Source organism: Heterodontus francisci, unplaced genomic scaffold (genome assembly GCF_036365525.1).
Source record: "Heterodontus francisci isolate sHetFra1 unplaced genomic scaffold, sHetFra1.hap1 HAP1_SCAFFOLD_1589, whole genome shotgun sequence".
Taxonomy (NCBI): Eukaryota; Metazoa; Chordata; class Chondrichthyes; order Heterodontiformes; family Heterodontidae; genus Heterodontus; species Heterodontus francisci.
Genome location: NW_027141146.1, coordinates 47,871 through 60,499, shown reverse-complemented (window position 1 = coordinate 60,499; position 12,629 = coordinate 47,871). Strand labels below are relative to the sequence as shown.

The window sequence follows — 12,629 nt, the reverse complement described above, 5'->3', positions numbered from 1 at the left end:
GCCCAGCCGTGACGTCGGCTCATTTAATATTCATACGGCTTCCCGCCCCTCCCCACCCCCAATCCAACCCCCCGCGCGACAGCGCGCAGCTCATTGATATTCAGACCACGCCCCACTCTTTCCGGCACCGCGGACGCGCGATTGGTGCACGGCCCGCTTCTCCCCGCCCCGCCTCATCCCCCCCCCCCCCCAAACGACGCGACGCTGCTCCTTGCGACTCTCGAGACCCCGCCCCGCGGACGCGATTGGTCGACGCCCTTCCTCTCGCCCCACCCAATCCCTCGCGCTCCACCAGGGCGCACGGCGCGTCGCCACTCCCCCCTTTGGACGTCAGCACGTAGGTCTCACGTCGGCGGCGCCCTTGTCGTCCTTGGGGGCGTGGGGAGGGGAAACCAAGATGGCCGCCTTGGCCAATTGCAGCTAACTCTGGTTTCCATCCCCATTTCAGTGGTGGGGGGGGGGGGCTCCTGAGGCCCAAGGGTCTTTGGCTGTGGCATGGAAGACAAGAGCCCCAGGGGCAGCTTGCTTTGCAAAGAAGGTCACCTTTAAAAGAGTTTCACCCTTTGCAATATTGCAGAGTCTGGTGAGCAAGGGTTGTTGTTGTAGTTGGCTCCCTTCTGCTTCGGAAGACGATGAGGACGATGATGGTTGGTGCTGAGGAAGGTGGGGCGGGCTGGAGGTTGGGGCCGCCCCTCCCCGGCGGCCGGCCTCGCCCGGCGCTCGTCCACCACGGCTGGCGACCACCCCGAGCCTGACCAAGGAGAGGTCAAAGAGCCATCAGCTCCTTCTACAACCAAATCGCTGATCGACAGTGCGGCGGAGAAGGTAAACTGGCCCTCTTTGTTTTACCCCCCCCCACCCAAAACTCCCCCTCCGTCTTCCCCTCTCTTTCTCCGCCCCGCGATCACCCCCCAACCCGTGACCCTTCTCGGCCGTTGTCCTGCTTGTTGAAAGTTGCATTTATGTAGCGCCTTGTCCCCACCCTTCCGCAACTGGAACAGTTTTTCCTCATTTACTCCATCCAAGCCCTGGTCTGATTGCGAACGGCCTCGATTAAATTTCCGCTGAACCTGCTTCTGCTCTAAGGGGAACAATCCCAGCTTCTCCTAGTCCCTCCACATTAGCTAAAGTCCCTCATCCCTGGGATCATTCTCGTAAATCCCCTCCGCCCCCCCACTCCAAAGGCCTCGACTTCCTCCCGAAAGTGCCCAGAATTGGAGGCAATACTCCAGTTGAGGCCACACTCAACGATTCATAAAATTCAACTGAGGTCTGCTGATAAAGCCTTGGAAGCAGTTGTATGGGCTGGAGGTGACAGAGATAGGGAGGGTTGTAGGGACTGGAGGAGGTTACAGAGATAGGCAGGGGTTGTAGGGGCTGGAAGAGGGAGCGAGGGGCCATGGAGGATTTGAAAACGAGGATGAGAGTTTTTAAAATCGAGGCCTGGCCGGACTGGGAGTTTTTTTTTTATTATTCATTCATGGGATGTGGGCATCGCTGGTCAGGCCAGCATTTATTGCTCATCCCTAATTGCCCTTGAGAAGGTGGTGGTGAGCTGCCTTCTTGAACCACTGCAGTCCGTGTGGGGTAGGTACACCCACAGTGCTGTCAGGAAGGGAGTTCCAGGATTTTGACCCAGCGACAGTGAAGGAACGGCCGATATAGTTCCAAGTCAGGATGGTGTGTGACTCGGAGGGGAACTTGCAGGTGGTGGTGTTCCCATGTATTTGCTGCTCTTGTCCTTCTAGTTGGTAGAGGTCGCGGGTTTGGGCGGTGCTGTCGAAGGAGTCTTGGTGCATTGCTGCAGTGCATCTTGTAGATGGTACACACTGCTGTCACTGTGTGTCGGTGGTGGAGGGAGTGAATGTTTGTGGATGGGGTGCCAATCAAGCGGGCTGCTTTGTCCTGGATGGTGTCGAGCTTCTTGAGTGTTGTTGGAGCTGCACCCATCCAGGCAAGTGGAGAGTATTCCATCACACTCCTGACTTGTGCCTTGTAGATATGATGGACAGACCGCCTCCCTACGACCCTCCGAGATCTCTGCACTCCTCCAATTCCAGCCTCTTGACCATCCCCCCATTCCCATCGCTCCACCATTGGCGGCCGTGCCTTCAGCTGGCTGGGGGCCCTAAGCTCTGGAATTCCCTCCCTAAACCTCTCCGTCTCTCTCTCTCTCTCTCTCTCTTTTTAAGCATCGGTTGGGGGTGGAGATACGTGAAGTAGATTGGTCCCTGGGATGCGAAGGTCGTTCTGTGATGAGAGGCTGAGTAAATTGGGCCGAGACTCTCTGGAGTTCAGAACAATGAATCATTGAAACATACAAGATTGTGAAGAGGGTTTTGACATGGGAGACACTGAGAGGTTGTTCCCCCCCCCCACTGGCTGGGGAATCTAGAATACGAGGGGGGCACAGTCTCAGGATAAGGGCTCGTACGTTTGGGACTGAGATGAGGAGGAATTTTTTCACTCGGAGGGTTAGCAATCTTTGGAATTCCCGACCCTCCCAGTGGGTAGTGTGTGCTCCGTTGTTGAACATCTTCAAGACTGAAATCGAGGGATACGGGGAGCGGACGGGAAAGTGGGGTTGAGGCAGAACATCATCCATGATTGTATCGAATGGAGAAGCAGGCTGGAGGGGCCGAATGGCCCATGGCTGCTGGTGGTTTCTTGTGTTCTTGCGAGTGAAGGCAGAGTGGGAACATAAGAGTGTTGCATGTGATTGTGGATTCCATTTGCAGGAAGGGTGCCAGGGAGAGTGAGAACAGCACAGATCAGCTTCAGCGTCACCAAGGAATTGCGGTTAGACTTGAGAAAGGCTCTCGTTTCTTCCGCCAGGGACGAAAGGGTTAAGGCAGGGGGAAACTGAATGCAGTTTTCCAACAAGCGTGGGCCCGAGTCGGTAACCCAGCCCAACACTTCAGTACTGAGGGAGTGCCGCACTGCCGGAGGGTCAGTACTGAGGGAGTGCCGCACTGCCGGAGCGTCAGTACTGAGGGAGTGCCGCACTGCCGGAGCGTCAGTACTGAGGGAGTGCCGCACTGCCGGAGCGTCAGTACTGAGGGAGTGCCGCACTGCCGGAGCGTCAGTACTGAGGGAGTGCCGCACTGCCGGAGCGTCAGTACTGAGGGAGTGCCGCACTGCCGGAGCGTCAGTACTGAGGGAGTGCCGCACTGCCGGTGGGTCAGTACTGAGGGAGTGCCGCACTGCCGGAGGGTCAGCAGAGTCATAGAGTTACACAGCACAGGAACAGGCCCTTCAGCCCATCGTATCTGTGCCGGCCATCAAGCACCTAACTATTCTAATCCCATTTTCCAGCACTTGGCCCGTAGCCTTGTCTGCTATGGTCTTTCAAGTGCCCATCTAAATACTTCTGAAATGTTGTGAGGGTTCCTGCCTCCACCACCTCTTCAGGCAGTGCGTTCCAGATTCTAACCACCCTCTGGGTGAAAAAATCTTTCCTCAAATCCCCTCTAAACCTCCTGCCCATTACCTTCAATCTCTGCCCCCTGGTTATTGACCCCTGCGCTAAGGGAAAACGTTTCTTCCCATCTGACCTAACAATGCTCCTCATAATTTTGTATACCTCAATCAGGTCTCCCCTCAGCCTTCTCTGCTCTAAGGAAAACAACCCGAGCCTTTTCAGTCTCTCTTCATAGCTGAAATGCTCCAGCCCAGGCAACATCCTGGTGAATCTCCTCTGTACCCTCTCCAGTGCAATCACATCCTTCCTATAGTGTGGTGACCAGAACTGTACACAGTACTCCAGCTGTGATCTAACTAGTGTTTTATACAGCTCCATCATAACCTCCCTGCTCTTACATTCTATGCCTCGGCTAATAAAGGCAAGTATCCCATATGCCTTCCTAACCACCTTATCTACCTGTGCTGCTGCCTTCAGTGATCTATGGACAAGTACACCAAGGTCCCTCTGACCCTCTGTACTTCCTAGGGTCCTACCATCCATTGTATATTCCCTTGCCTTGTTAGTCCTCTCAAAATGCATCACCTCACACTTCTCAGGATTAAACTCCGTTTGCCACAGCTCCACCCATCTTACCAGCCCATCTATATCATCCTGTAATCTAAGCCTTTCCTCCTCACTATTTACAACACCACCAATTTTCGTGTCATCTGCGAACTTACTGATCATACCTCCTATATTCACATCTGAATCATTAATGCACACTACAAACAGCAAGGGTCCCAGCACCGATCCCTGTGGTACACCACTGGTCACAGGCTTCCACTCGCAAAAACAACCCTCGACCATCACCCTCTGCCTCCTGTCACTAAGCCAATTTTGGATCCAATTTACCAAATTGCTCTGGATCCCATGGGCTCTTACCTTCTTAACCAATCTCCCATGTGGGACCTTATCAAAAACCTTACTGAAGTCCATGTAGATTACATCAACTGCATTACCCTCATCTACACATCTAGTCACAGTCTCGAAAAATTCAATCAAGTTTGTTAGACACGATCTCCCCCTGAAAAAGCCATGCTGACTATCCCTGATTAATCCCTGCCTCTCCAAGTGGAGATTAATCCTGTCCCTCAGAATTTTTTCCAATAGTTTCCCAACCATTGATGTTAGACTCACCGACCTGTAATTACCTGGTTTATCCCTGCTACCCTTCTTGAATAATGGTACCACATTCACTGTCCTCCAGTCTTCTGTACCTCTCCTGTGGCCAGAGGGAGTGCCGCATTGTCGGAGGTCAGTAGTGAGGGAGTGCCACACTGTCGGAGGGTCAGTACTGAGGAAGTGCCGCATTGTCGGAGGGTCAGTACTGAGAGAGTGCTGCACTGTCAGAGGGTCAGTACTGAGGGAGTGCCGCACTGTCGAAGGGTCAGTACTGAGAGAGTGCTGCACTGTCGGAGGGTCAGTACTGAGGGAGTGCCGCACTGTCGGAGGGTCAGTACTGAGGGAGTGCCGCACTGTCGGAGGGTCAGTACTGAGGGAGTGCCGCACTGTCGGAGGGTCAGTACTGAGGGAGTGCCGCACTGTCGGAGGGTCAGTACTGAGAGAGTGCTGCACTGTCAGAGGGTCAGTACTGAAGGAGTGCTGCACTGTCGGAGGGTCAGTACTGAGGGAGTGCTGCACTGTCAGAGGGTCAGTACTGAGGGAGTGCCGCACTGTCGGAGGGTCAGTACTGAGGGAGTGCCGCACTGTCGGAGGGACAGTACTGAAGGAGTGCTGCACTGTCGGAGGGTCAGTACTGAAGGAGTGCTGCACTGTCAGAGGGTCAGTACTGAGGGAGTGCCGCACTGTCGGAGGGTCAGTACTGAGGGAGTGCCTCACTGTCAGAGGGTCAGTACTGAGAGAGTGCTGCACTGTCAGAGGGTCAGTACTGAGGGAGTGCCGCACTGTCGGAGCGTCAGTACTGAGGGAGTGCCGCACTGTCGGAGCGTCAGTACTGAGAGAGTGCTGCACTGTCAGAGGGTCAGTACTGAGAGAGTGCTGCACTGTCAGAGGGTCAGTACTGAGGGCGCGCCGCACTGTCGGAGGGTCAGTACTGAGGGAGTGCCGCACTGTCGGAGCGTCAGTACTGAGAGAGTGCTGCACTGTCAGAGGGTCAGTACTGAGGGCGCGCCGCACTGTCGGAGGGTCAGTACTGAGGGAGTGCCGCACTGTCGGAGCGTCAGTACTGAGAGAGTGCTGCACTCAGAGGGTCAGTACTGAGGGAGTGTCGCACTGTCGGAGGGTCAGTACTGAGGGAGTGTCGCACTGTCGGAGGGTCAGTACTGAGGGCGCGCCGCACTGTCGGAGGGTCAGTACTGAGGGCGCGCCGCACTGTCGGAGGGTCAGTACTGAGGGAGTGCTGCACTGTCGGAGGGTCAGTACTGAGGGAGTGTCGCACTGTCGGAGGGTCAGTACTGAGGGAGTGCTGCACTGTTGGAGGGTCAGTACTGAGGGAGTGCCACACTGTCGGAGGGTCAGTACTGAGGGAGTGCTGCACTGTCGGAGGGTCAGTACTGAGGGAGTGCCGCACTGTCGGAGGGTCAGTACTGAGGGAGTGCCGCACTGTCGGAGGGTCAGTACTGAGGGAGCGCTGCACTGTCGGAGGGTCAGTACTGAGGGAGTGCTGCACTGTCGGAGGGTCAGTACTGAGGGAGTGCCGCACTGTCGGAGGGTCAGTACTGAGGGAGTGCTGCACTGTCAGAGGGTCAGTACTGAGGGAGTGCTGCACTGTCGGAGGGTCAGTACTGAGGGAGTGCCGCACTGTCGGAGGGTCAGTACTGAGGGAGTGCTGCACTGTCAGAGGGTCAGTACTGAGAGAGTGCTGCACTGTCAGGGGGTCAGTACTGAGGGAGTGCCGCACTGTCGGAGGGTCAGTACTGAGGGAGTGCCGCACTGTCGGAGGGTCAGTACTGAGGGAGTGCTGCACTGTCAGAGGGTCAGTACTGAGGGAGTGCCGCTCTGTCGGAGAGTCAGTACTGAGGGAGTGCCGCACTGTCAGAGGGTCAGTACTGAGGGAGTGCCGCACTGTCGGAGGGTCAGTACTGAGGGAGTGCTGCACTGTCGGAGGGTCAGTACTGAGGGAGCTCCGCACTGTCGGAGGGTCAGTACTGAGGGAGTGCTGCACTGTCAGAGGGTCAGTACTGAGGGAGCTCCGCACTGTCGGAGGGTCAGTACCGAGGGAGTGCTGGTGCTGATGTGGAATGAGGAATCGAATTGAATCGATTGTTTTTTCTCCCAGGCTTCGGTACGTCTCACTCCAACTACAATGCTGTATGCAGGAAAATCACCGGATGGATCTCATCTGCTGGTAGGTGGAAGGGGGACGGGTTGGAGTGGGGGGGGCATGTGAATATATATGGAGGGGGGTTTGTTTGTGAATATATGTGGAGGGGGGTTTGTTTGTGAATATATGTGGAGGGGGGTTTGTTTGTGAATATATGTGGAGGGGGGGTTTGTTTGTGAATATATGTGGAGGGGGGGTTTGTTTGTGAATATATGTGGAGGGGGGGTTTGTTTGTGAATATATGTGGAGGGGGGTTTGTTTGTGAATATATGTGGAGGGGGGGTTTGTTTGTGAATATATGTGGAGGGGGGGTTTGTTTGTGAATATATGTGGAGGGGGGGTTTGTCTGTGAATATATGTGGAGGGGGGGTTTGTCTGTGAATATATGTGGAGGGGGGGTTTGTCTGTGAATATATGTGGAGGGGGGGTTTGTCTGTGAATATATGAGGAGTGGGATTAGACTGGGTGGGACATTGAAGGGTGTGGGGCGTGAGGGGGAGAGTGGGATTAGATTGGGTGGGATCTTAAAGGGTGTGGGGGAGAGTGGGATTAGACTGGGTGGGACATTGAAGGGTGTGGGGAGTGAGGGGGAGAGTGGGATTAGACTGGGTGGGATATTAAAGGGTGTGGGGAGTGAGGGAGGAGAGTGGGATTAGACTGGTTGGGATATTAAAGGGTGTGGGGAGTGAGGGGTGAGAGTGGGATTAGACTGGGTGGGATATTAAAGGGTGTGGGGAGTGACGGGGAGAGTGGGATTAGACTGGGTGAGACATTGAAGGGTGTGGGGAGTGACGTAGAGAGTGGGATTAGACTGGGTGAGACATTGAAGGGTGTGGGGAGTGACGGAGAGAGTGGGATTAGACTGGGTGAGACATTGAAGGGTGTGGGGAGTGAGGGGTGAGAGTGGGATTAGACTGGCTGGGATATTACAGGGTGTGGGGAGCGAGGGGGAGAGTGGGATTAGACTGGGTGGGATATTACAGGGAGTGAGGGGTGAGAGTGGGATTAGACTAGGTCGGATATTAAAGGGTGTGGGGAGCGAGGGGGGAGAGTGGGATTAGACTGGGTGGGTTATTAAAGGGTGTGGGGAGTGAGGCGGAGAGTGGGATTAGACTGGGTGGGATATTAGAGGGAGTGAGGGGTGAGAGTGGGATTAGATTGGGTGGGGTATAAAAGGATGTGCGGACTGGGTGGGTTATTAAAGGGTGTGGGGAGTGAGGGGGAGAGTGGGATTAGACTGGGTGGGATATTACAGGGAGTGGGGAGTGAGGGGTGAGAGTGGGATTAGACTGGGTGGGATATTAAAAGGTTTGGGGAGTGAGGGGGAGAGTGGGATTAGACTGGGTGGGATATTTGAGGGTGTGGGGAGGGAGGGGAGAGTGGGATTAGACTGGGTGGGACATTAAAGGGTGTGGGGAGTGAGGGGGAGAGTGGGATTAGACTGGGTGGGATATTAAAGGGTGTGGGGAGTGAGGGGGGAGAGTGGGATTAGACTGGGTGGAATATTAAAGGGTGTGGGGAGAGTGGGTGAGAGTGGGATTAGACTGGGTGGGACATTAAAGGGTGTGGGGAGTGAGGGGGAGAGTGGGATTAGACTGGGTGGGACATTGAAGGGTGTGGGGAGTGAAGGGGAGAGTGGGATTGGACTGGGTGGGATATTAAAGGGTGTGAGGAGTGAGGGGTGAGTGTGGGATTAGACTGGGTGGGATATTGAAGGGTGTGGGGAGTGAGGGGGTAGAGTGGGATTAGACTGGGTGGGATATTAAAGGGTGTGGGGAGTAAGGGGTGAGAGTGGGATTAGACTGGGTGGGATATTAGAGGGAGTGAGGGGTGATAGTGGGATTAGACTGGGTGGGCTATTAAAGGGTGTGGGGAGTGAGGGGGAGAGTGTGATTAGACTGGGTGGGATATTAAAGGGTGTGGGGAGTGAGGGGGGAGAGTGGGATTAGACTGGGTGAGATATTAAAGGGTGTGAGGAGTGAGGGGGAGAGTGGGATTAGACTGGGTGGGATATTGGGTGTGAGGAGTGAGGGGGAGTGTGGGATTAGACTGGGTGGGATATTACAGTTTGTGAGGAGTGAGGGGGGAGAGCGGGATTAGACTGGGTGAGATATTAAAGGGTGTGAGGAGTGAGGGGGAGAGTGGGATTAGACTGGGTGGGATATTGGGTGTGAGGAGTGAGGGGGAGAGTGGGATTAGACTGGGTGGGATAGTAAATGGTGTTAGAGGGAGAGTGGGATTAGACTGCGTGGGATATTAAAGGGTGTGGGGAGTGAGGGGGGAGAGTGGGATTAGACTGGGTGGGATATTAAAGGGTAGGGGGAGCGTGGGTTTAGACTGGGTGGGAGATTAAAGGGTGTGGGCAGTGACGGGGAGAGTGGGATTAGACTGGGTGGGATATTACAGGGTGTGGGGAGTGAGAGGTGAGAGTGGGATTAGACTGGGTGGGATATTAAAGGGTGAGGGGGAGAGTGGGATTAGACTGGGTGGGATATTAAAGGGTGTGAGCAGTGACGGGGAGAGTGGGATTAGACTGGGTGGGATATTAAAGGGTGTGAGCAGTGACGGGGAGAGTGGCATTAGACTGGGTGGGATATTACAGGGTGTGGGGAGTGATGGGGAGAGTGGGATTAGACTGGGTGGGACATTAAAGGGTGTGGGGAGTGAGGGGTGAGTGGGATTAGACTGGGTGGGATATTACAGGGTGTGGGGAGTGAGGGGTGAGAGTGCGATTAGACTGGGTGGGATATTAAAGGTTACGGACAGTCAGGGGTGAGAGTGGGATTAGACTGGGTGGGATATTACAGGGTGTGGGGAGTGAGGGGTGAGAGTGCGATTAGACTGGGTGGGATATTACAGGGTGTGGGGAGTGAGGGGTGAGAGTGGGATTAGACTGGGTGGGATATTACAGGGTGTGGGGAGTGAGGGGTGAGAGTGGGATTAGACTGGGTGGGATATTACAGGGTGTGGCGAGTGAGGGGGAGAGTGGGATTTGACCGGGTGGGAAAGTACAGGGTGTGGGGAGTGAGGGGTGAGAGTGGGATTAGACTGGGTGGGACATTGAAGGGTGTGGGGAGTAAGGGTGAGAGTGGGATTAGACTGGGTGGGATTATACAGGGTGTTGGGAGTGAGGGTTGAGAGTGGGATTAGACTGGGTGGGACATTGAAGGGTGTGGGGAGTGAGGGTGAGAGTGGGATTAGAGTGGGTGGGATTATACAGGGTGTTGGGAGTGAGGGGTGAGAGTGGGATTAGACTGGGTGGGATATTAAAGTTTACGGAGAGTGAGGGGTGAGAGTGGGATTAGACTCGGTGGGATATTAAAGTTTACGGAGAGTGAGGGGTGAGAGTGGGATTAGACTGGGTGGGATTATACAGGGTGTGGGGAGTGAGGGGTGAGAGTGGGATTAGACTGGGTGGGACATTGAAGGGTGTGGGGAGTAAGGGTGAGAGTGGGATTAGACTGGGTGGGACATTGAAGGGTGTGGGGAGTGAGGGTGAGAGTGGGATTAGAGTGGGTGGGATTATACAGGGTGTTGGGAGTGAGGGGTGAGAGTGGGATTAGACTGGGTGGGATATTTAAGGGTGTGGGGAGTGAGGGTGAGAGTGGGATTATACAGGGTCTGATTATACAGGGTGTGGGGAGTGAGGGGTGAGAGTGGGATTAGACTGGGTGGGATATTAAAGTTTACGGAGAGTGAGGGGTGAGAGTGGGATTAGACTCGGTGGGATATTAAAGTTTACGGAGAGTGAGGGGTGAGAGTGGGATTAGACTGGGTGGGATATTAAAGTTTACGGAGAGTGAGGGGTGAGAGTGGGATTAGACTCGGTGGGATTTAAAGTTTACGGAGAGTGAGGGGTGAGAGTGGGATTAGACTGGGTGGGATATTAAAGTTTACGGAGAGTGAGGGGGAGAGTGGGATTAGACTGGGTGGGATTATACAGGGTGTGGGGAGTGAGGGGTGAGAGTGGGATTAGACTGGGTGGGATATTAAAGGGTGTGGGGAGTGAGGGGGGAGAGTGGGATTAGAGTGGGTGGGATTATACAGGGTGTTGGGAGTGAGGGGTGAGAGTGGGATTAGACTGGGTGGGATATTTAAGGGTGTGGGGAGTGAGGGTGAGAGTGGGATTATACAGGGTCTGATTATACAGGGTGTGGGGAGTGAGGGGTGAGAGTGGGATTAGACTGGGTGGGATATTACAGTTTGTGAGGAGTGAGGGGGGAGAGTGGGATTAGACTGGGTGGGATATTAAAGGGTGTGGGGAGTGAGGGGGAGAGTGGGATTAGACTGGGTGGGATATTAAAGGGTGTGGGGAGTGAGGGGGAGAGTGGGATTAGACTGGGTGGGATATTAAAGGGTGTGAGGAGTGAGGGGGAGAGTGGGATTAGACTGGGTGGGATATTAAAGGGTGTGAGGAGTGAGGGGGAGAGTGGGATTAGAGTGGGTGGGATATTAAAGGGTGTGAGGAGTGAGGGGGAGAGTGGGATTAGAGTGGGTGGGATATTAAAGGGTGTGAGGAGTGAGGGGGAGAGTGGGATTAGACTGGGTGGGATATTAAAGGGTGTGGGGAGTGAGGGGGAGAGTGGGATTAGACTGGGTGGGATATTAAAGGGTGTGAGGAGTGAGGGATAGAGTGGGATTAGACTGGGTGGGATATTAAAGGGTGTGAGGAGTGAGGGGGAGAGTGGGATTAGACTGGGTGAGATATTAAAGGGTGTGGGGAGTGAGGGGGGAGAGTGGGATTAGACTGGGTGGGATATTAAAGGGTGTGGGGAGTGAGGGGGAGAGTGGGATTAGACTGGGTGGGATATTAAAGTGTGTGAGGAGTGAGGGGGAGAGTGGGATTAGACTGGGTGGGATATTAAAGGGTGCGGGGAGTGAGGGGGAGAGTGGGATTAGACTGGGTGGGACATTATAGAGTGAGGGGAGTGAGGGGGGAGAGTGGGATTAGACTCGGGATATTAAAGGGTGTGGGGAGTGATGGGGAGAGTGGGATTAGACTGGGTGGGATATTAAAGGGTGCGGGGAGTGAGGGGGAGAGTGGGATTAGACTGGGTGGGACATTATAGAGTGAGGGGAGTGAGGGGGGAGAGTGGGATTAGACTGGGTGGGATATTAAAGGGTGTGGGGAGTGATGGGGAGAGTGGGATTAGACTGGGTGGGATATTAAAGGGTGTGGGGAGTGATGGGGAGAGTGGGATTAGACTGGGTGGGATATTAAAGGGTGTGGGGAGTGAGGGGGGAGAGTGGGATTAGACTGGTTGGGATATTAATGGGTGTGAGGAGTGGGATTAGACTGGGTGGGATATTAAATGGTGTGAGGAGGAGAGTGGGATTAGACTGGGTGGGATATTAAAGGGTGCGGGGAGTGAGGGGGAGAGTGGGATTAGACTGGGTGGGATATTAAATGGTGTGAGGAGTGGGATTAGACTGGGTGGGATATTAAAGGGTGCGGGGAGTGAGGGGGAGAGTGGGATTAGACTGGGTGGGATATTAAAGGGTAGGGGGAGTGAGGGGGAGACTGGGATTAGACTGGGTGGGAGATTACAGGGTGAGGGGGAGAGTGGGATTAGACTGGGTGGGATATTACAGGGAGTGAGGGGTGAGAGTAGGATTAGACTGGGTGGGATTATACAGGGAGTGAGGGGTGAGAGTAGGATTAGACTGGGTGGGATATTACAGGGAGTGAGGGGTGAGAGTAGGATTAGACTGGGTGGGATTATACAGGGAGTGAGGGGTGAGAGTAGGATTAGACTGGGTGGGATATTGAAGGGTGAGTGGGATGGGACTGGGTGGGATATTAAAGGGTGTTGGGAGTGAGGGGTGAGAGTGGGATTAGACTGGGTGGGATTATCCAGGGTGTTGGGAGTGAGGGGTGAGAGT

At 54.6% G+C, this 12,629-nt stretch overlaps 1 protein-coding gene across 1 annotated transcript in view; it reads left to right on the top strand.

The window, feature by feature from the left end:
* Positions 1 to 648: 648 nt before the first annotated feature.
* Positions 649 to 12,629, top strand: part of LOC137362270 (branched-chain alpha-ketoacid dehydrogenase kinase-like) — a gene marked incomplete at its 5' end in the record, with an annotated part of 30,281 nt that continues 18,300 nt past the window's right edge. The window contains 2 exons of the mRNA XM_068026697.1: positions 649 to 825; positions 6,702 to 6,770. Of these exons, the coding sequence (XP_067882798.1) occupies positions 649 to 825; positions 6,702 to 6,770 (246 nt within the window). The remainder of the gene's footprint in view (positions 826 to 6,701; positions 6,771 to 12,629) is intronic.